This window comes from Lasioglossum baleicum, unplaced genomic scaffold (genome assembly GCF_051020765.1).
Source record: "Lasioglossum baleicum unplaced genomic scaffold, iyLasBale1 scaffold0072, whole genome shotgun sequence".
Taxonomy (NCBI): Eukaryota; Metazoa; Arthropoda; class Insecta; order Hymenoptera; family Halictidae; genus Lasioglossum; species Lasioglossum baleicum.
This window is the reverse complement of record NW_027469132.1, coordinates 523,088-547,005: the sequence shown is the minus strand read 5'-3', so window position 1 is coordinate 547,005 and position 23,918 is coordinate 523,088. Positions and strand designations below refer to the sequence as shown.

Sequence of the window (23,918 nt, the reverse complement as noted above, 5' to 3'; positions counted from 1 at the left end):
TCGCCTCTGTCCCCTCCTTGTCGCGTGCGGAAAAAAATACAATGCAGTGTGTACGACTATTTGCACATGTATAAAAATCGGATGGCGCCGTAACAAAAATTCTAAATTATACAGCACAAGTTGCAGCAATGGATGCGCATAAGTTAAATTACCTGCATAACGCCGTTTCCTCAAACTGTGTGTTCATATCTGGCACTGGGAGGATCGCAGTGCCACCACTGCGAGGAGGCCCAGGACTCTGCGCGGCATACGCTGGAAGAATGTCCAGCGTGGTCGGCACCGCGCAGAGACCTAAGGGGCGTTATTGGGATGGACCTCTCGTTGCCGGTCGTGGTCGACCACATGATCGGCAGCGAGAGGTCAAGAGCAGCGTTTGCCTCCTTCTGCTAGATTGTGATAACGCAGAAGGAGGCAGCGGAGAGGGAGAGGGAAGCCGACCCCCTCTGCGCCAGGAGGCTAGCATTGGCGGGGCAACCCCGACAAGGCCGACGGCCCCCTGTAAGGGGCCGCAGACGTAATGGCGGCGGTGGGAATACTTAGTACTTCCACCGCGAGCCAAGGGGGGCTGTCCGTTAAGGCGCCCCCGGGATGGGCAGGACGCGGGGGGCGAGGTGGAGCAATAATCCCCTCCCCGCCTCTACAAATATGCGACCTGCCGGTCGACCCCCCTCCTTTTATTTTATAATATTTCATTTTATTCTATATATATATTTTATATTCTATATTATAAATTTTATCTTTATCTTTTATTCCCCTTTATTTTGCCCCCCTTCTTATGTTTGTTGTGTTTTGTCCATTGTATTTATTTACTTATTATTATTTATTTAATTATTGATTTTTATTTTATCTATTTTATCTATATACGTATTCATTTATTGATTTTATCTTTATTTTATCATATTTTTAAGTTTTGTGCGGGTCGACCAGGGGGGTGGGTCGTGGGGAGGGGACAGACGCGAGCCGGAACTCGCCTCTGTCCCCTCCTTGTCGCGTGCGGAAAAAAATACAATGCAGTGTGTACGACTATTTGCACATGTATAAAAATCGGATGGCGCCGTAACAAAAATTCTAAATTATACAGCACAAGTTGCAGCAATGGATGCGCATAAGTTAAATTACCTGCATACCGCCGTTTCCTCAAACTGTGTGTTCATATCTGGCACTGGGAGGATCGCAGTGCCACCACTGCGAGGAGGCCCAGGGCTCTGCGCGGCATACGCTGGAAGAATGTCCAGCGTGGTCGGCACCGCGCAGAGACCTAAGGGGCGTTATTGGGATGGACCTCTCGTTGCCGGTCGTGGTCGACCACATGATCGGCAGCGAGAGGTCAAGAGCAGCGTTTGCCTCCTTCTGCTAGATTGTGATAACGCAGAAGGAGGCAGCGGAGAGGGAGAGGGAAGCCGACCCCCTCTGCGCCAGGAGGCTAGCATTGGCGGGGCAACCCCGACAAGGCCGACGGCCCCCTGTAAGGGGCCGCAGACGTAATGGCGGCGGTGGGAATACTTAGTACTTCCACCGCGAGCCAAGGGGGGCTGGCCGTTAAGGCGCCCCCGGAATGGGCAGGACGCGGGGGACGAGGTGGAGCAATAATCCCCTTCCCGCCTCTACAAATATGCGACCTGCCGGTCGACCCCCCTCCTTTTATTTTATAATATTTCATTTTATTCTATATATATATTTTATATTCTATATTATAAATTTTATCTTTATCTTTTATTCCCCTTTATTTTGCCCCCCTTCTTATGTTTGTTGTGTTTTGTCCATTGTATTTATTTACTTATTATTATTTATTTAATTATTGACTTTTATTTTATCTATTTTATCTATATACGTTTTCATTTATTGATTTTATCTTTTATTTTATCATATTTTTAAGTTTTGTGCGGGTCGACCAGGGGGGTGGGTCGTGGGGAGGGGACAGACGCGAGCCGGAACTCGCCTCTGTCCCCTCCTTGTCGCGTGCGGAAAAAAATACAATGCAGTGTGTACGACTATTTGCACATGTATAAAAATCGGATGGCGCCGTAACAAAAATTCTAAATTATACAGCACAAGTTGCAGCAATGGATGCGCATAAGTTAAATTACCTGCATAACGCCGTTTCCTCAAACTGTGTGTTCATATCTGGCACTGGGAGGATCGCAGTGCCACCACTGCGAGGAGGCCCAGGACTCTGCGCGGCATACGCTGGAAGAATGTCCAGCGTGGTCGGCACCGCGCAGAGACCTAAGGGGCGTTATTGGGATGGACCTCTCGTTGCCGGTCGTGGTCGACCACATGATCGGCAGCGAGAGGTCAAGAGCAGCGTTTGCCTCCTTCTGCTAGATTGTGATAACGCAGAAGGAGGCAGCGGAGAGGGAGAGGGAAGCCGACCCCCTCTGCGCCAGGAGGCTAGCATTGGCGGGGCAACCCCGACAAGGCCGACGGCCCCCTGTAAGGGGCCGCAGACGTAATGGCGGCGGTGGGAATACTTAGTACTTCCACCGCGAGCCAAGGGGGGCTGGCCGTTAAGGCGCCCCCGGAATGGGCAGGACGCGGGGGACGAGGTGGAGCAATAATCCCCTTCCCGCCTCTACAAATATGCGACCTGCCGGTCGACCCCCCTCCTTTTATTTTATAATATTTCATTTTATTCTATATATATATTTTATATTCTATATTATAAATTTTATCTTTATCTTTTATTCCCCTTTATTTTGCCCCCCTTCTTATGTTTGTTGTGTTTTGTCCATTGTATTTATTTACTTATTATTATTTATTTAATTATTGACTTTTATTTTATCTATTTTATCTATATACGTTTTCATTTATTGATTTTATCTTTTATTTTATCATATTTTTAAGTTTTGTGCGGGTCGACCAGGGGGGTGGGTCGTGGGGAGGGGACAGACGCGAGCCGGAACTCGCCTCTGTCCCCTCCTTGTCGCGTGCGGAAAAAAATACAATGCAGTGTGTACGACTATTTGCACATGTATAAAAATCGGATGGCGCCGTAACAAAAATTCTAAATTATACAGCACAAGTTGCAGCAATGGATGCGCATAAGTTAAATTACCTGCATAACGCCGTTTCCTCAAACTGTGTGTTCATATCTGGCACTGGGAGGATCGCAGTGCCACCACTGCGAGGAGGCCCAGGACTCTGCGCGGCATACGCTGGAAGAATGTCCAGCGTGGTCGGCACCGCGCAGAGACCTAAGGGGCGTTATTGGGATGGACCTCTCGTTGCCGGTCGTGGTCGACCACATGATCGGCAGCGAGAGGTCAAGAGCAGCGTTTGCCTCCTTCTGCTAGATTGTGATAACGCAGAAGGAGGCAGCGGAGAGGGAGAGGGAAGCCGACCCCCTCTGCGCCAGGAGGCTAGCATTGGCGGGGCAACCCCGACAAGGCCGACGGCCCCCTGTAAGGGGCCGCAGACGTAATGGCGGCGGTGGGAATACTTAGTACTTCCACCGCGAGCCAAGGGGGGCTGGCCGTTAAGGCGCCCCCGGGATGGGCAGGACGCGGGGGGCGAGGTGGAGCAATAATCCCCTCCCCGCCTCTACAAATATGCGACCTGCCGGTCGACCCCCCTCCTTTTATTTTATAATATTTCATTTTATTCTATATATATATTTTATATTCTATATTATAAATTTTATCTTTATCTTTTATTCCCCTTTATTTTGCCCCCCTTCTTATGTTTGTTGTGTTTTGTCCATTGTATTTATTTACTTATTATTATTTATTTAATTATTGACTTTTATTTTATCTATTTTATCTATATACGTTTTCATTTATTGATTTTATCTTTTATTTTATTTTTAAGTTTTGTGCGGGTCGACCAGGGGGGTGGGTCGTGGGGAGGGGACAGACGCGAGCCGGAACTCGCCTCTGTCCCCTCCTTGTCGCGTGCGGAAAAAAATACAATGCAGTGTGTACGACTATTTGCACATGTATAAAAATCGGATGGCGCCGTAACAAAAATTCTAAATTATACAGCACAAGTTGCAGCAATGGATGCGCATAAGTTAAATTACCTGCATACCGCCGTTTCCTCAAACTGTGTGTTCATATCTGGCACTGGGAGGATCGCAGTGCCACCACTGCGAGGAGGCCCAGGACTCTGCGCGGCATACGCTGGAAGAATGTCCAGCGTGGTCGGCACCGCGCAGAGACCTAAGGGGCGTTATTGGGATGGACCTCTCGTTGCCGGTCGTGGTCGACCACATGATCGGCAGCGAGAGGTCAAGAGCAGCGTTTGCCTCCTTCTGCTAGATTGTGATAACGCAGAAGGAGGCAGCGGAGAGGGAGAGGGAAGCCGACCCCCTCTCCGCCAGGAGGCTAGCATCGGCGGGGCAACCCCGACGACGCCGACGACCCCCGGTAAGGGGCCGCAGACGTAATGGCGGCGGTGGGACTACTTAGTACTTCCACCGCCGCCAAGGGGGGCTGGCCGTTAAGGCGCCCCCGGGGTGGGCAGGTCGCGGGGGGTGAGGTGGAGCAATAATCTCCTCCCCCCCCTCTACAAAGATGCGACCTGACGGTCGACCCCCCTCCTTTTATTTTATAATATTTCATTTTATTCTATATATATTTTATATTCTATATTATAAATTTTATCTTTATCTTTTATTCCCCTTTATTTTGCCCCCCTTCTTATGTTTGTTGTGTTTTGTCCAATGTATTTATTTACTTATTGGTATGGACATGATATTTGGTCCCCCCAGGGTTTCAAATTCATTTACCAATCCTCTCCTCTTTCCACTCTCACCATCGCCTTTTCAGCGGGACCTACTGTTTATGGTGGGTTCCGAACCACCTTTTGCCAACAACACGTGAAAAACACCCCGGGTGGGTCACTTTCCGGTTTTTGACCAGACGGTCACCCATCCTAGTGCCGGTCACGTTCCACGTTGTTTAACTTCGGTGATCTAACGAGAACCGGTGCTTTCAACGGGACTACGGTTGTTGGCATTTATTTACTTATTATTATTTATTTATTTATTGACTTTTATTTTATCTATTTTATCTATACACCTTTTCATTTATTGATTTTATCTTTTATTTTATCATATTGTTAAGTTTTATGCGGCTTGACCAGGGGGTGGGACGGGGAAGGGGACAGACACGTGCCGGAACTCGCCTCTGTCCCCTCCCTGTCGCGTGCGGAAAAAAATACAATGCAGCGTGTACGAGTATTTGCACATGTATAAAAATCGGATGGCGCGGTAACAAAAATTCTAACTTATACAGCACAAGTTGCAGCAATGCATGCGCTTAAGTTAAATTACCTGCATACCGCCGTTTCCTCAAACTGTGTGTTCATAACTGGCACTGTGAGGATCGCAGTGCCACCACTGCGAAGAGGCCCAGGACTCTGCGCGGCATACCCTGGAAGAATGTCCAGAGTGGTCGGCGCCGCGCAGAGACCTAAGGGGCGTTATTGGGATGGACCTCTCGTTGCCGGTCGTGGTCGACCACATGATCGGCAGCGAGAGGTCAAGAGCAGCGTTTGCCTCCTTCTGCGAGATTGTGATAACGCAGAAGGAGGCAGCGGAGAGGGAGAGGGAAGCCGACCCCCTCTCCGCCAGGAGGCTAGCATTGGCGGGGCAACCCCGACGAGGCCGACGGCCCCCTGTAAGGGGCCGCAGACGTAATGGAGGCGGTGGGACTACTTAGTACTTCCACCGCCGCCAAGGGGGGCTGGCCGTTAAGGCGACCCCGGGGTGGGCAGGACGCGGGGGGCGAGGTGGAGCAATAATCCCCTCCCCGCCTCTACAAATATGCGACCTGCCGGTCGACCCCCCTCCTTTTATTTTATAATATTTCATTTTATTCTATATATATATTTTATATTCTATATTATAAATTTTATCTTTATCTTTTATTCCCCTTTATTTTGCCCCCCCTTCTTATGTTTGTTGTGGTTTGTCCATTGTATTTATTTACTTATTATTATTCCTTTATTTTTTGACTTTTATTTTATCTATTTTATCTATACACGTTTTCATTTATTGATTTTATCTTTTATTTTATCATATTTTTAAGTTTTGTGCGGGTCGACCAGGGGGGTGGGTCGTGGGGAGGGGACAGACGCGAGCCGGAACTCGCCTCTGTCCCCTCCTTGTCGCGTGCGGAAAAAAATACAATGCAGTGTGTACGAGTATTTGCACATGTATAAAAATCGGATGGCGCGGTAACAAAAATTCTAAATTATACAGCACAAGTTGCAGCAATGGATGCGCATAAGTTAAATTACCTGCATACCGCCGTTTCCTCAGACTGTGTGTTCATGACTGGCACTGGGAGGATCGCAGTGCCACCACTGCGAGGAGGCCCAGGACTCTGCGCGACATACGCTGGAAGAATGTCTAGCGTGGTCGGCACCGCGCAGAGACCTAAGGGGCGTTATTGGGATGGACCTCTCGTTGCCGGTCGTGGTCGACAACATGATCGGCAGCGAGAGGTCAAGAGCAGCGTTTGCCTCCTTCTGCGAGATTGTGATAACGCAGAAGGAGGCAGCGGAGAGGGAGAGGGAAGCCGACCCCCTCTCCGCCAGGAGGCTAGCATCGGCGGGGCAACCCCGACGACGCCGACGACCCCCGGTAAGGGGCCGCAGACGTAATGGCGGCGGTGGGACTACTTAGTACTTCCACCGCCGCCAAGGGGGGCTGGCCGTTAAGGCGCCCCCGGGGTGGGCAGGTCGCGGGTGGTGAGGTGGAGCAATAATCTCCTCCCCCCCTCTACAAAGATGCGACCTGCCGGTCGACCCCCCTCCTTTTATTTTATAATATTTCATTTTATTCTATATATATTTTATATTCTATATTATAAATTTTATCTTTATCTTTTATTCCCCTTTATTTTGCCCCCCTTCTTATGTTTGTTGTGTTTTGTCCAATGTATTTATTTACTTATTGGTATGGACATGATATTTGGTCCCCCCAGGGTTTCAAATTCATTTACCAATCCTCTCCTCTTTCCACTCTCACCATCGCCTTTTCAGCGGGACCTACTGTTTATGGTGGGTTCCGAACCACCTTTTGCCAACAACACGTGAAAAACACCCCGTGTGGGTCACTTTCCGGTTTTTGACCAGACGGTCACCCATCCTAGTGCCGGTCACGTTCCACGTTGTTTAACTTCGGTGATCTAACGAGAACCGGTGCTTTCAACGGGACTACGGTTGTTGGCATTTATTTACTTATTATTATTTATTTATTTATTGACTTTTATTTTATCTATTTTATCTATACACCTTTTCATTTATTGATTTTATCTTTTATTTTATCATATTGTTAAGTTTTATGCGGCTTGACCAAGGGGTGGGACGGGGAAGGGGACAGACACGTGCCGGAACTCGCCTCTGTCCCCTCCCTGTCGCGTGCGGAAAAAAATACAATGCAGCGTGTACGAGTATTTGCACATGTATAAAAATCGGATGGCGCGGTAACAAAAATTCTAACTTATACAGCACAAGTTGCAGCAATGCATGCGCTTAAGTTAAATTACCTGCATACCGCCGTTTCCTCAAACTGTGTGTTCATAACTGGCACTGTGAGGATCGCAGTGCCACCACTGCGAAGAGGCCCAGGACTCTGCGCGGCATACGCTGGAAGAATGTCCAGAGTGGTCGGCGCCGCGCAGAGACCTAAGGGGCGTTATTGGGATGGACCTCTCGTTGCCGGTCGTGGTCGACCACATGATCGGCAGCGAGAGGTCAAGAGCAGCTTTTGCCTCCTTCTGCGAGATTGTGATAACGCAGAAGGAGGCAGCGGAGAGGGAGAGGGAAGCCGACCCGCACTCCGCCAGGAGGCTAGCATCGGCGGGGCAACCCCCACGAGGCCGACGGCCCCCTGTAAGGGGCCGCAGACGTAATCTCGGAGGTGGGACTACTTAGTACTTCCACCGCCGCCAAGGGGGGCTGGCCGTTAAGGCGCCCCCGGGGTGGGCAGGTCGCGGGGGGTGAGGTGGAGCAATAATCCCCTCCCCCCCTCTACAAAGATGCGACCTGCCGGTCGACCCCCTCCTTTTATTTTATAATATTTCATTTTATTCTATATATATATTTTATATTCTATATTATAAATTTTATCTTTATCTTTTATTCCCCTTTATTTTGCCCCCTTCTTATGTGTGCAATGTCTGATCTTGTTCGATCAGATTTGAGAGAATGCGAAGGAATGAAAGGCTTTGCGTGTGTGACCGAAAAGTGATCTCTAAGAGAAAGAGTTGAGGAGAACTATTGCGGATGAATGTATGAGTGTAACGGTACGATTTGAAAGTGAGACGAGTGGACTGAATGTTGAATTAAATGGAAAGGAGTCGGATCTACAATAAATCAATTGTATTTTGCACTATTGTTCACAAAGATTGTCAGATGTTGAAAGAACTAATAAACGATTGAAAAGTAACAATGAAAATATACTGTGGTTTGACACTTGTTGCGTAATGATCAGCTGAGCTGTTTGTCGCAGAGAGAGAGAGAGCGCGGTGGAGCTCTCTCACTTTTATTGTCTCGATCCTTCTGGAAGTTCGTCATGCTCCGATGATTCCGGTTGGGCATTCGAGAACATTCCAGAAGAATCGAGACTGGATTTAGCCAATCACGTTCTTGGCCTTTCGCCCGCGCGAGCCTCGATGGCAGACGCCGTTTTATCGCATTCAAGCGAAATCACGCGGGGCGCGTCGTGATTCGCTGTCGACCGGCCGAGATCGTCGGGCATCATGGCGCTCGCGCGCGCCAATCTCGAACATGCCGCCCGCCTCGACTTGTCGAATTTCCGCGAGTGTAAGAAAATTAATAATGTGCGGATTTCAACGAAATAATGGAATACAGTGTGACAATTGAAGTATACAATGCATAAAGCGTATAATGAATTGATGAATGATAGAAGATTATCGCGAACACGCAGTGGTTAGGATGATCGCGAGAAAGGTTAAGTGTGACGTCACGGCTTGCTTTATGAATGAGCTGCGCTTGCGCGAAGTGAATCGTACTCGTACTACGCGTACTACGCAGTTGTAGTAAATCAGGGAAGCGAATGACTTGACCGCGTGTCATGGTGAATCGATGCGGTCATCGATCGTTCGCGTCAATCGGCAACACAATTAGTTTGTGTATCGGTCGTACGAACTCGGAGGTTGCAGTGACTGCTTTCACGACACGGACTTTCCCATCGCTTCCTGGATGCACTTCCTTCACTCGAGCAAGTGGCCATTGAGATGGTGGTGTTGTTTCTCCTGAGATGATACACAGACGACCAGGCATGATGTTCTCCTGCGGGCGGCGCCATTTTGATCGAGTGGTGAGTCCATGCAAGTACTCTCGTTGCCACCTCAACCAAAAGTGATCTCGCATATGGGTTACCAGCTGCCATCGTGTCAGCCGGTTGACTTCCTGATCCACCAGTGACGGTTCCGGAAGTGCATTCAAGGCGGTGCCTACAAGAAAATGCCCTGGGGTTAATGCTGTTAAGTCTGACGGATCATCAGAAAGAGCAGCTAGTGGCCTTGAATTAAGGCAGGCCTCGATTTGAGAGAGGAGAGTCGACATCTCCTCATACGTGAGGCGAGCCTCCCCTACTGTTCGCCGAAGGTGATGTTTGGTCGACTTGACTGCGGCCTCCCACAATCCACCGAAATGAGGCGCAGCTGGTGGGTTGAAATGCCACTGAGTACGGAGGTTGCCCATCTCATCTCTGATGTTTCTGTTTTCGAGGCAGCTGGCGGTGAACAAGCGGCGCAACTCCCGATCTGCTCCCAGGAAGTTCGTACCACAGTCACTGTACAAGTGGGCACAGTGACCTCGCCGCGAGATGAACCGCCGGAAGGCAGCCAGGAATGCCTCGGACGAATAGCTGGACACCACTTCAAGATGTACGGCCTTGGTTACCATACAAATGAAGACGGCGAAGAAGGTCTTGGTTGCCTTGTGGCCACGCCCAGGTGATGTCCGCAACCAGATGGGGCCTGCGTAGTCCACTCCGGTCGAATGGAATGGTCGAGCCGGAGTGACTCGGTGCTCTGGCAATTGACCCATCAATTGTCGACCTGGTTCCGCCCGCCATCTCAGACAAGTAACGCATCTACGGATCGCTGCCTTGACCCTTGACCGCCCCTTTGGAATCCAGAACCTTTGACGTATGGCTCCTAGCGTGGCTTGCACTCCTCCATGCAACGTCTTGAGATGGCTGTGAACAGTGTAAAGTTCTGTAAAGAGGGAATCAGGAGGCAGGATGATAGGGTGTGCTTCATCTGGATTTAGATGGGCCTTTCTCAGGCGACCTCCGACTCGTAGCAAATTGTCGCTACTAATTACAGCTGACAGAGGTGAGAGAATGCTCCTTGACTGTAAGCTTGTTCCCGCAGCTAACATTCTCATTTCCTCCTTAAAGTAGGTTTTCTGGACTAGCTGAATCCAGGTTTTCTCAGCCTCATCGATTTCTGTTGCTGACAGGGCTGAGGACTGACCATTGCTGGAGGGGTTGGTGCTGGTTGTGGCTGGTGAAGTGTTGCGTCGCCCTCTGAGCCACCGTAAACACCATGCGGTGACCCGTAACAGTTTTGTATATGACGAGAATCTCGTCAAGATGTCATTGTCCTCGCCATTCCTTTCTGATTTATTGACAGCAGCAACTGTTGGTCCCCTTTCTTCTGGTAACTGATCATGGTTGTCCGGTTGCGTTGCAGCAAAGTGCTCAGTATGCTGAAGGAATTCGGGGCCCGTCCACCACAACGACAAGTGCAGCAGTTGAGACGGTGAGAGCCCTCGAGAGGCGCAGTCAGCTGGGTTTTCAACGCCAGCTACATGGTGCCATTGTGCCTCGGGAACTCTGCGCTGGATGTCCGCCACTCTGTTCGCTACATAGGTTTTCCACCTGCTTGGATGTGCCTGAATCCATCCGAGGGCAACTGTGGAATCCGACCATAAGTGCATCGTGGTGTTGGTGAATTCCAGTGTTGTGGCGGTTTTCTGTGCTAATCGTGCGAGGAGATGTGCTGCACAGAGTTCCAAGCGTGGTAAGGAGACCTGTTTTAATGGCGCCACCTTGCTTTTCGCCGTGATCAGTGTGACCTTCCACTGCTCATCTTCCTCTTTCGTCCTCAGATAGAGGACTGCCGCATAGGCTCGTTCTGAAGCGTCAGCAAAGCCATGCATTTCCCTCTGCGTGGGATGTGCGCTGCAAGACAGAGGGCGAGGTATTCTCACCCTTTCGAGAAGCTTCAGTTCAGCGCAGAATGATGACCAGTCGTCAGCCAGCCACGAAGGAAGGGGAGTGTCCCATTCAAGTCCTAGTAGCCATGTTGATTGAATGGCTATTTTAGAGCGCACTATGACAGGTGTCAACCATCCTAGCGGATCAAATAATTGTGCTGTCTTTGACACAATGCTGCGTTTGGTTGGAGGTTGTACTTCGGCATCGGTGATGGAGTATTGGAATGTGTCTTTGTGCGGTGACCAGTGTAGTCCAAGGGCAGTATGAGTGCAGTCTGTCCATGTTTTGCGCTCTTCCTCTTTGCTTATGAGCAATGTTGACTGCGTAGATGGACCCTCGACCTTCTCCTTAGTGACCTGTTGCAAATCGGTTACGTTTGACGCCCACTTTTGGAGAGGAAAGCCGCCCGCCATGCACAGCTGTTGAAGTTGATCGGCAGTTTCCTTCAATGCTGTGATTGTATCAGCTCCAGTGAGGATGTCATCGACATATGCATCCCGTTTGATGGCCAGTGCACCCTTGGGAAACTGTGAGCCTCCATCTTCCGCCAGTTGACGCAGTGTACGCACAGCTAGATATGGAGCACACGAGAGTCCGTAAGTAACTGTGTTCAGTCGATACTCACGTACTGGTTGACTTTCAGAATGTCTCCAGAGGATGCGTTGTACGTCTCGGTCATCTGGATGTACTAATATCTGCCTGTACATTTTAGTAACATCGGCTGTTACAACGTATTGGTGTTTACGCCATCTTAGGATGACGTCAGCGAGTGCAGGCAGCAGGTTCGGGCCCACATGGAGAGTATCATTGAGAGACGGTTGTGCTGGCTCCGACCACGAACCGTTAAAGACCACTCTCAATTTGGTTGTGGTGCTACTTGGTTTCAGGACCCCGTGATGTGGAAGGTAGTGAGTCTGGTTCTCACTTGAGGATCCTTCTACCAGGGACATGTGACCAAGTTGACTGTATTGGTTCAAGAAATCGCAATACTGGTCCTTGAACTCCTTGTCCTTGCTGAACCGCAGCTCCATCCTTCTGAGCGAATGCCAAGCTGCTGATCTTGAACCAGAAGTGATAGCTACGTGAGTTTTAAAGGGAAGTCTCACCTGGTATCGACCTTCTAGTGTACGTGAGTGAGTGGTTGCGTAATGGTGTTCGCACTCTTGCTCATCTGCTGTCCATGGCGAGGCTGCATCTGAGAGATCCTCCTGCTCCCAAAATCTTCGTACGAGCGAGCTCAGGCTGTCACCAGTGGTTGTCTGATGCACTTGTGCGTGCATCGAGCTGGACGATGTTCCTGTCATCCCAGTGATGATCCAACCGAATATGGTGAGTTGACCAACTGGCTGATTCAGAGCTCCCCTTTTAACACCCTCCTTTATCACTGCAGGGTAGACATCGGCACCGATCAAGACCTCAATGGGTGCCTCGTTTCCTGGTGAAGGATCCGCCAGTTGCAACCCTCTCAAGTGTACCCATTCTTGATTCAGTTTGGCCCTGCCGTGAGTGTACGTTGAGAGTCTGGACAAGATCACTGCCGTGACCTTGATGGGATCGTCCCTCTTGGAGGCCGAGATGTCAAGCGTCACTTTGCCACGAGCTTTCGCGAGCTGTTGTCCTCCGACTCCAAAAATGTCAACTGTAGCTGCAGTGCGAGGTAGTTGGAGCCTTTGTGCTAGTCCTTCGCTTATCATCGTTATCTCGGATCCCTGATCGATGAGCGCTCTGACTGTTTGACGTCGGCCGAAACGATCTGAAACATGTATCATTGCAGTGGCTAACAATACTTCACCCGTTCTGTTACGGCAATCCTGTACATGGTGGGTTGTCCTTTCGGGCGTGGAGACGTCCTTGATTGCCCCATGGATCGTCGTATGGTGCCGTTCTCCGCACTTGAAACAGCCCTTCTTCGATGGACAAGTAGCAGTGGTGTGATTGCCAAGACAGTTCCTGCATAGCTGGTGTTTTTCCACAATGGATTTCCGGTCTTCAGGTGAGCTTTCCTTGTACGTCGAGCAATGCATAAGGTAGTGATCCTTTGAGCATATCACGCAAGTAATCTGCTGTTGTTTCCTTTCTGCATGATTGATCCGAGCTGTTTTGGTTGTAGGTTTAGCTCTGCTGAAACTCGGACCTGATCGAGATTTGGTGAATTTGGCTTGACTCGAATCTGAACCTGACGGCCTCGGTGAAGCCTGCATCATCTGGAGCCGCCTGATCATGAAGTTCGTCAATGTTGTATAGGAAGGTGGATCACTGTTAACGGTAACGCTTTCCTCCCACTTATCCCTGGTAGTAGGGTCAAATAAATTGACTATGGAATGCACAAACCAGTCAGCAGTTTGATCTATGGGTCTTCCTAGCCCTTCCATGGTGTTGACGACGGTGGAGACTCCCTTCTGTATTTGGGTCATTTCTTGCACCGAGCTCTCCCTCATCTTGGGGAGCGCTGCCAACTTATCGAAAGAGGATCGGACGAGAATGCGTTTATTTTCATAGTGCTCCATGAGTATGTTCCACGCTTTGGTATAATTCTCGTTGGTGGTTGGCAGGTCCTTTATGAGGTCTACAGCCTGATCCTGGAGACAGCCCTTCAAGTAGTGGAGCTTGTCTACCTCAGTCAGCCCTTTCTTACGATCGATCATGGAGAGAAACCGATCCTTGAACGAGGGCCAGTCTACATATTCTCCACTGAATTGTGGTAGCGGCATACGCGGGATTGAAGATGATCCGGATCCTGAAACATCTTCGTGACTCTGGTTTGTCCTTCCGTCGCTGGTTTTGCTAAATACCTTAGCCAAATCGCGAAGCCGGCTCTTCTGCGTCAAATAGGCCTCCTCTACGGCATCAGCCATGTCAGTCTTGACGTAGTCGCTGTCCTTGATCGCAGCTTTGTGACGGTACGTTAACAGATCATGGTTCTCTTGAAATCGTGTCCAGTAATCTTCAAGGAGTTCTAGCCTGGTGTCAACATCGCTTTCAGTCATCTTTGCTTGTGGAACTGATTTTTTAAAATTGTCCATGAGGCGAGTGATTTTTCCTCCAACTAGTCTTTGTTTGTGGAGCAGATCATCGGACGAGAGATCCATTATAGGATGCGGCTGATTCGCTGAATGGATTTCTAGCACGAGATTCACCGATTCACCACCACACTAGACTTTAAGTTGCAGATCCTTGGAAGGAAGGTGCCAGACACGTGGAGTATCCGGCTCGAAGGACCAAAAATGTGCAATGTCTGATCTTGTTCGATCAGATTTGAGAGAATGCGAAGGAATGAAAGGCTTTGCGTGTGTGACCGAAAAGTGATCTCTAAGAGAAAGAGTTGAGGAGAACTATTGCGGATGAATGTATGAGTGTAACGGTACGATTTGAAAGTGAGACGAGTGGACTGAATGTTGAATTAAATGGAAAGGAGTCGGATCTACAATAAATCAATTGTATTTTGCACTATTGTTCACAAAGATTGTCAGATGTTGAAAGAACTAATAAACGATTGAAAAGTAACAATGAAAATATACTGTGGTTTGACACTTGTTGCGTAATGATCAGCTGAGCTGTTTGTCGCAGAGAGAGAGAGAGCGCGGTGGAGCTCTCTCACTTTTATTGTCTCGATCCTTCTGGAAGTTCGTCATGCTCCGATGATTCCGGTTGGGCATTCGAGAACATTCCAGAAGAATCGAGACTGGATTTAGCCAATCACGTTCTTGGCCTTTCGCCCGCGCGAGCCTCGATGGCAGACGCCGTTTTATCGCATTCAAGCGAAATCACGCGGGGCGCGTCGTGATTCGCTGTCGACCGGCCGAGATCGTCGGGCATCATGGCGCTCGCGCGCGCCAATCTCGAACATTATGTTTGTTGTGTTTTGTCCATTGTATTTATTTACTTATTATTATTTATTTATTTATTGACTTTTATTTTATCTATTTTATCTATACACGTTTTCATTTATTGATTTTATCTTTTATTTTATCATATTGTTAAGTTTTATGCGGCTTGACCAGGGGGTGGGACGGGGAAGGGGACAGACACGTGCCGGAACTCGCCTCTGTCCCCTCCCTGTCGCGTGCGGAAAAAAATACAATGCAGCGTGTACGAGTATTTGCACATGTATAAAAATCGGATGGCGCGGTAACAAAAATTCTAACTTATACAGCACAAGTTGCAGCAATGCATGCGCTTAAGTTAAATTACCTGCATACCGCCGTTTCCTCAAACTGTGTGTTCATAACTGGCACTGTGAGGATCGCAGTGCCACCACTGCGAGGAGGCTAGGGACTCTGCGCGGCATACGCTGGAAGAATGTCCAGCGTGGTCGGCACCGCGCAGAGACCTAAGGGGCGTTATTGGGATAGACCTCTCGTTGCCGGTCGTGGTCGACCACATGATCGGCAGCGAGAGGTCAAGAGCAGCGTTTGCCTCCTTCTGCGAGATTGTAATAACGCAGAAGGAGGCAGCGGAGAGGGAGAAGGAAGCCGACCCCCTCTCTGCCAGAAGGCTAGCATCGGCGGGGCAACCCCCACGAGGCCGACGGCCTCCTGTAAGCGGCCGCAGATGTAATGGCGGCGGTGGGACTACTTAGTTCTTCCACCGCCGCCAAGGGGGGCTGGCCGTTAAGGCCCCGCCGGGGTGGGCAGGTCGCGGGGTGCAAGGTGGAGCAATAATCCCCTCCCCCCCTCTACAATGATGCGACATGCCGGTCGACCCTCCTCCTTTTATTTTATAATATTTCATTTTATTCTATTTATATTTTATATTCTATATTATAAATTTTATCTTATCTTTTAATCCCCTTTATTTCGCCCACCCTTCTTATGTTTGTTGTGTTTTGTCCATTGTATTTATTTACTTATTATTATTTATTTATTTATTGACTTTTATTTTATTTATTTTATCTATACACCTTTTCATTTATTGATTTTATCTTTTATTTTATCATATTTTTAAGTTTTATGCGGGTCGACCAGGGGGGTGGGACGGGGGAAGGGGACAGACACGAGCCGGAACTCGCCTCTGTCCCCTCCTTGTCGCGTGCGGACAAAAAATACAATGCAGCGTGTACGAGTATTTGCACATGTATAAAAATCGGATGGCGCGGTAACAAAAATTCTAAATTATACAGCACAAGTTGCAGCAATGCATGCGCTTAAGTTAAATTACCTGCATACCGCCGTTTCCTCAAACTGTGTGTTCATGACTGGCACTGGGAGGATCGCAGTGCCACCACTGCAAGGAGGCCCAGGACTCTGCGCGGCATACGCTGGAAGAGTGTCCAGCGTGGTCGGCGCCGCGCGGAGACCTAAGGGGCATTATTGGGATGGACCTCTCGTTGCCGGTCGTGGTCGACCACATGATCGGCAGCGAGAGGTTAAGAGCAGCGTTTGCCTCCTTCTGCGAGATTGTGATAACGCAGAAGGAGGCAGCGGAGAGGGAGAAGGAAGCCGACCCCCTCTCCGCCAGGAGGCTAGCATCGGCGGGGCAACCCCCACGAGGCCGACGGCCCCCTGTAAGGGGCCGCAGACGTAATCTCGGAGGTGGGACTACTTAGTACTTCCACCGCCGCCAAGGGGGGTGGCCGTTAAGGCGCCGCCGGGGTGGGCAGGTCGCGGGGGGCAAGGTGGAGCAATAATCCCCTCCCCCCCTCTACAAAGATGCGACCTGCCGGTCGATCCCCCTCCTTTTATTTTATAATATTTCATTTTATTCTATTTATATTTTATATTCCATATTATAAATTTTATCTTTATCTTTTCTTCCCCTTTATTTTGCCCCCCCTTCTTATGTTTGTTGTGTTTTGTCCATTGTATTTATTTACTTATTATTATTTATTTATTTTTTGACTTTTATTTTATCTATTTTATCTATAGACCTTTTCATTTATTGATTTTATCTTTTATTTTATCATATTTTTAAGTTTTATGCGGGTTGACCAGGGGGTGGGACGGGCGGAGGGGACAGACGTGAGCCGGAACTCGCCTCTGTCCCCTCCTTGTCGCGTGCGGAAAGAAATACAATGCAGCGTGTACGAGTATTTGCACTTGTATAAAAATCGGATGGCGCGGTAACAAAAATTCTAACTTATACAGCACAAGTTGCAGCAATGCATGCGCTTAAGTTAAATTACCTGCATACCGCCGTTTCCTCAAACTGTGTGTTCATGACTGGCACTGGGAGGATCGAAGTGCCACCACTGCGAGGAGGCCCAGGACTCTGCGCGGCATACGCTGGAAGAATGTCCAGCGTGGTCGGCGCCGCGCGGAGACCTAAGGGGCGTTATTGGGATGGACCTCTCGTTGCCGGTCGTGGTCGACCACATGATCGGCAGCGAGAGGTCAAGAGCAGCGTTTGCCTCCTTCTGCGAGATTGTGATAACGCAGAAGGACGCAGCGGAGAGGGAGAAGGAAGCCGACCCCCTCTCTGCCAGGAGGCTAGCATCGGCGGGGCAACCCCCACGAGGCCGACGGCCTCCTGTAAGGGGCCGCAGACGTAATCTCGGAGGTGGGACTACTTAGTACTTCCACCGCCGCCAAGGGGGGCTGGCCGTTAAGGCGCCGCCGGGGTGGGCAGGTCGCGGGGGGCAAGGTGGAGCAATAATCCCCTCCCCCCCCTCTACAATGATGCGACATGCCGGTCGACCCTCCTCCTTTTATTTTATAATATTTCATTTTATTCTATTTATATTTTATATTCTATATTATAAATTTTATCTTTATCTTTTCTTCCCCTTTATTTTGCCCCCCCTTCTTATGTTTGTTGTGTTTTGTCCATTGTATTTATTTACTTATTATTATTTATTTATTTTTTGACTTTTATTTTATCTATTTTATCTATACACCTTTTCATTTATTGATTTTATCTTTTATTTTATCATATTTTTAAGTTTTATGCGCGTTGACCAGGGGGTGGGACGGGGGGAGGGGACGGACGCGAGCCGGAACTCGCCTCTGTCCCCTCCTTGTCGCGTACGGAAAAAAATACAATGCAGCGTGTACGAGTATTTGCACATGTATAAAAATCGGATGGCGCGGTAACAAAAATTCTAAATTATACAGCACAAGTTGCAGCAATGCATGCGCATAAGTTAAATTACCTGCATACCGCCGTTTCCTCTAACTTTGTGTTCATGACTAGCACTGGGAGTATCGCAGTGCCACCACTGCGAGGAGGCCCAGGACTCTGCGCGGCATACGCTGGAAGAATGTCCAGCGTGGTCGGCGCCGCGCGGAGACCTAAGGGGCGTTATTGGGATGGACCTCTCGTTGCCGGTCGTGGTCGACCACATGATCGGCAGCGAGAGGTCAAGAGCAGCGTTTGCCTCCTTCTGCGAGATTGTGATAACGCAGAAGGAGGCAGCGGAGAGGGAGAAGGAAGCCGACCCCCTCTCCGCCAGGAGGCTAGCATCGGCGGGGCAACCCCCACGAGGCCGACGGCCCCCTGTAAGGGGCCGCAGACGTAATCTCGGAGGTGGGACTACTTAGTACTTCCACCGCCGCCAAGGGGGGCTGGCCGTTAAGGCGCCGCCGGGGTGGGCAGGTCGCGGGGGGCAAGGTGGAGCAATAGTCCCCTCCCCACCCCCTCTACAATGATGCGACATGCCGGTCGACCCTCCTCCTTTTATTTTATAATATTTCATTTTATTCTATTTATATTTTATATTCTATATTATAAATTTTATCTTTATCTTTTCTTCCCCTTTATTTTGCCCCCCCTTCTTATGTTTGTTGTGTTTTGTCCATTGTATTTATTTACTTATTATTATTTATTTATTTTTTGACTTTTATTTTATCTATTTTATCTATACACCTTTTCATTTATTGATTTTATCTTTTATTTTATCATATTTTTAAGTTTTATGCGCGTTGACCAGGGGGTGGGACGGGGGGAGGGGACGGACGCGAGCCGGAACTCGCCTCTGTCCCCTCCTTGTCGCTTACGGAAAAAAATACAATGCAGCGTGTACGAGTATTTGCACATGTATAAAAATCGGATGGCGCGGTAACAGAAATTCTAAATTATACAGCACAAGTTGCAGCAATGGATGCGCATAAGTTAAATTACCTGCATACCGCCGTTTCCTCAAACTGTGTGTTCATAACTGGCACTGCGAGGATCGCAGTGCCACCACTGCGAGGAGGCCCAGGACTCTGCGCGGCATAAGCTGGAAGAATGTCCAGCGTGGTCGGCACCGCGCAGAGACCTAAGGGGCGTTATTGGGTTGGACCTCTCGTTGCCGGTCGTGGTCGACCACATGATCGGCAGCGAGAGGTCAAGAGCAGCGTTTGCCTCCTTCTGCGAGATTGTGATAACGCAGAAGGAGGCAGCGGAGAGGGAGAGGGAAGCCGTCCCCCTCTCCGCCAGGAGGCTAGCATCGGCGGGGCAACCCCCACGAGGCCGACGGCCCCCTGTAAGGGGCCGCAGACGTAATCTCGGAGGTGGGACTACTTAGTACTTCCACCGCCGCCAAGGGGGGTGGCCGTTAAGGCGCCGCCGGGGTGGGCAGGTCGCGGGGGGCAAGGTGGAGCAATAATCCCCTCCCCCCTCTACAAAGATGCGACCTGCCGGTCGATCCCCCTCCTTTTATTTTATAATATTTCATTTTATTCTATTTATATTTTATATTCTATATTATAAATTTTATCTTTATCTTTTCTTCCTCTTTATTTTGCCCCCCCTTCTTATGTTTGTTGTGTTTTGTCCATTGTATTTATTTACTTATTATTATTTATTTATTTTTTGACTTTTATTTTATCTATTTTATCTATACACCTTTTCATTTATTGATTTTATCTTTTATTTTATCATATTTTTAAGTTTTATGCGCGTTGACCAGGGGGTGGGACGGGCGGAGGGGACAGACGCGAGCCGGAACTCGCCTCTGTCCCCTCCTTGTCGCGTGCGGAAAGAAATACAATGCAGCGTGTACGAGTATTTGCACTTGTATAAAAATCGGATGGCGCGGTAACAAAAATTCTAACTTATACAGCACAAGTTGCAGCAATGCATGCGCATAAGTTAAATTACCTGCATACCGCCGTTTCCTCAAACTGTGTGTTCATAACTGGCACTGGGAGGATCGCAGTGCCACCACTGCGAGGAGGCTCAGGACTCTGCGCGGCATACGCTGGAAGAATGTCCAGAGTGGTCGGCGCCGTGCAGAGGCCTAAGGGGCGTTATTGGGATGGACCTCTCGTTGCCGGTCGTGGTCGACCACATGATCGGCAGCGAGAGGTCAAGAGCAGCGTTTGCCTCCTTCTGCGAGATTGTGATAACGCAGAAGGAGGCAGCGGAGAGGGAGAGGGAAGCCGTCGCCCTCTCCGCCAGGAGGCTAGCATCGGCGGGGCAACCCCCACGAGGCCGACGGCCCCCTGTAAGGGGCCGCAGACGTAATGGCGGCGGTGGGACTACTTAGTACTTCCACCGCCGCCAAGGGGGGCTGGCCGTTAAGGGGCCCGCGGGGTGGGCAGGTCGCGGGGGGTGAAGTGGAGCAATAATCCCCTCCCCCCCTCTACAAAGATGCGACCTGCCGGTCGATCCCCCTCCTTTTATTTTATAATATTTCATTTTATTCTATTTATATTTTATATTCTATATTATAAATTTTATCTTTATCTTTTCTTCCCCTTTATTTTGCCCCCCCTTCTTATGTTTGTTGTGTTTTGTCCATTGTATTTATTTACTTATTATTATTTATTTATTTTTTGACTTTTATTTTATCTATTTTATCTATAGACCTTTTCATTTATTGATTTTATCTTTTATTTTATCATATTTTTAAGTTTTATGCGGGTTGACCAGGGGGTGGGACGGGCGGAGGGGACAGACGCGAGCCGGAACTCGCCTCTGTCCCCTCCTTGTCGCGTGCGGAAAGAAATACAATGCAGCGTGTACGAGTATTTGCACTTGTATAAAAATCGGATGGCGCGGTAACAAAAATTCTAACTTATACAGCACAAGTTGCAGCAATGCATGCGCTTAAGTTAAATTACCTGCATACCGCCGTTTCCTCAAACTGTGTGTTCATAACTGGCACTGGGAGGATCGCAGTGCCACCACTGCGAGGAGGCTCAGGACTCTGCGCGGCATACGCTGGAAGAATGTCCAGAGTGGTCGGCGCCGTGCAGAGGCCTAAGGGGCGTTATTGGGATGGACCTCTCGTTGCCGGTCGTGGTCGACCACATGATCGGCAGCGAGAGGTCAAGAGCAGCGTTTGCCTCCTTCTGCGAGATTGTGATAACGCAGAAGGAGGCAGCGGAGAGGGAGAGGGAAGCCGACCCCCTCTAAGCCAGGAGGCTAGCATTGGCGGGGCAACCCCGACGAGGCCGACGGCCCCCTGTAAGGGGCCGCAGACGTAATCTCGGAGGTGGGACTACTTAGTACTTCCACTGCCGCCAAGGGGGGCTGGCCGTTAAGGTGCCCCCGGGGGGCGAGGTGGAGCAATAATCCCCACCCCGCCTCTACAAATATGAGACCTGCCGGTCGACCCCCTCCTTTTATTTTATAATATTTCATTTTATTCTATATTATAAATTTTATCTTTATCTTTTAATCCCCTTTATTTTGCCCCCCTTCTTATGTTTGTTGTGTTTTGTCTATTGTATTTATTTACTTATTATTATTTATTTATTTTTTGACTTTTATTTTATCTATTTTATCTATAGACCTTTTCATTTATTGATTTTATCTTTTATGTTATCATATTTTTAAGTTTTATGCGGGTTGACCAGGGGGTGGGACGGGCGAAGGGGACAGACGCGAGCCGGAACTCGCCTCTGTCCCCTCCTTGTCGCGTGCGGAAAGAAATACAATGCAGCGTGTACGAGTATTTGCACTTGTATAAAAATCGGATGGCGCGGTAACAAAAATTCTAACTTATACAGCACAAGTTGCAGCAATGCATGCGCTTAAGTTAAATTACCTGCATACCGCCGTTTCCTCAAACTGTGTGTTCATAACTGGCACTGGGAGGATCGCAGTGCCACCACTGCGAGGAGGCTCAGGACTCTGCGCGGCATACGCTGGAAGAATGTCCAGCGTGGTCGGCGCCGCGCGGAGACCTAAGGGGCGTTATTGGGATGGACCTCTCGTTGCCGGTCGTGGTCGACCACATGATCGGCAGCGAGAGGTCAAGAGCAGCGTTTGCCTCCTTCTGCGAGATTGTGATAACGCAGAAGGAGGCAGCGGAGAGGGAGAAGGAAGCCGACCCCCTCTCCGCCAGGAGGCTAGCATCGGCGGGGCAACCCCCACGAGGCCGACGGCCCCCTGTAAGGGGCCGCAGACGTAATCTCGGAGGTGGGACTACTTAGTACTTCCACCGCCGCCAAGGGGGGCTGGCCGTTAAGGCGCCGCCGGGGTGGGCAGGTCGCGGGGGGCAAGGTGGAGCAATAATCCCCTCCCCCCCTCTACAATGATGCGACATGCCGGTCGACCCTCCTCCTTTTATTTTATAATATTTCATTTTATTCTATTTATATTTTATATTCTATATTATAAATTTTATCTTTATCTTTTCTTCCCCTTTATTTTGCCCCCCCTTCTTATGTTTGTTGTGTTTTGTCCATTGTATTTATTTACTTATAATTATTTATTTATTTTTTGACTTTTATTTTATCTATTTTATCTATACACCTTTTCATTTATTGATTTTATCTTTTATTTTATCATATTTTTAAGTTTTATGCGCGTTGACCAGGGGGTGGGACGGGGGGAGGGGACGGACGCGAGCCGGAACTCGCCTCTGTCCCCTCCTTGTCGCGTACGGAAAAAAATACAATGCAGCGTGTACGAGTATTTGCACATGTATAAAAATCGGATGGCGCGGTAACAGAAATTCTAAATTATACAGCACAAGTTGCAGCAATGGATGCGCATAAGATAAATTACCTGCATACCGCCGTTTCCTCAAACTGTGTGTTCCTAACTGGCACTGCGAGGATCGCAGTGCCACCACTGCGAGGAGGCCCAGGACTCTGCGCGGCATACGCTGGAAGAATGTCCAGAGTGGTCAGCGCCGCGCAGAGACCTAAGGGGCGATATTGGGATGGACCTCTCGTTGCCGGTCGTGGTCGACCACATGATCGGAAGCGAGAGGTCAAGAGCAGCGTTTGCCTCCTTCTGCGAGATTGTGATAACGCAGAAGGAGGCAGCGGAGAGGGAGAGGGAAGCCGACCCTCTCTCCGCCAGGTGGCTAGCATAGGCGGTTCAACCCCGACGAGGCCGACGCCCCCCTGTAAGGGGCCGCAGACGTAATGGCGGCGGTGGGACTACTTAGTACTTCCACCGCCGCCAAGGGGGGCTGGCCGTTAAGGCGCCCCCGGGGTGGGCAGGTCGCGGGGGGTGAGGTGGAGCAATAATCCCCTCCCCCCCTCTACAAAGATGCGACCAGCCGGTCGACCCCCCTCCTTTTATTTTATAATATTTCATTTTATTCTATATATATTTTATATTTTATATTATAAATTTTATCTTTATATTATATTCCCCTTTATTTTGCCCCCCTTCTTATGTTTGTTGTGTTTTGTCCATTGTATTTATTTACTTATTATTATTTATTTATTTATTGACTTTTATTTTATCTATTTTATCTGTACACGTTTTCATTTATTTATTTTATGTTTTATTTTATCATATTTTTAAGTTTTATGCGGGTCGACCAGGGGGGCGGGACGGGGGGAGGGGACAGACGCGAGCCGGAACTCGCCTCTGTCCCCTCCTTGTCGCGTGC

General features: G+C 49.2%; 1 protein-coding gene across 1 annotated transcript; it reads right to left on the bottom strand.

The window, feature by feature from the left end:
• Positions 1–9,060: 9,060 nt before the first annotated feature.
• Positions 9,061–14,187, bottom strand: LOC143219771 (uncharacterized). The gene has a single exon (XM_076445648.1). The coding sequence runs from the start codon at positions 14,185–14,187 to the stop codon at positions 9,061–9,063; it is 5,127 nt and encodes a 1,708-aa protein (XP_076301763.1).
• Between the last annotated feature and the right edge of the window lie 9,731 nt (positions 14,188–23,918).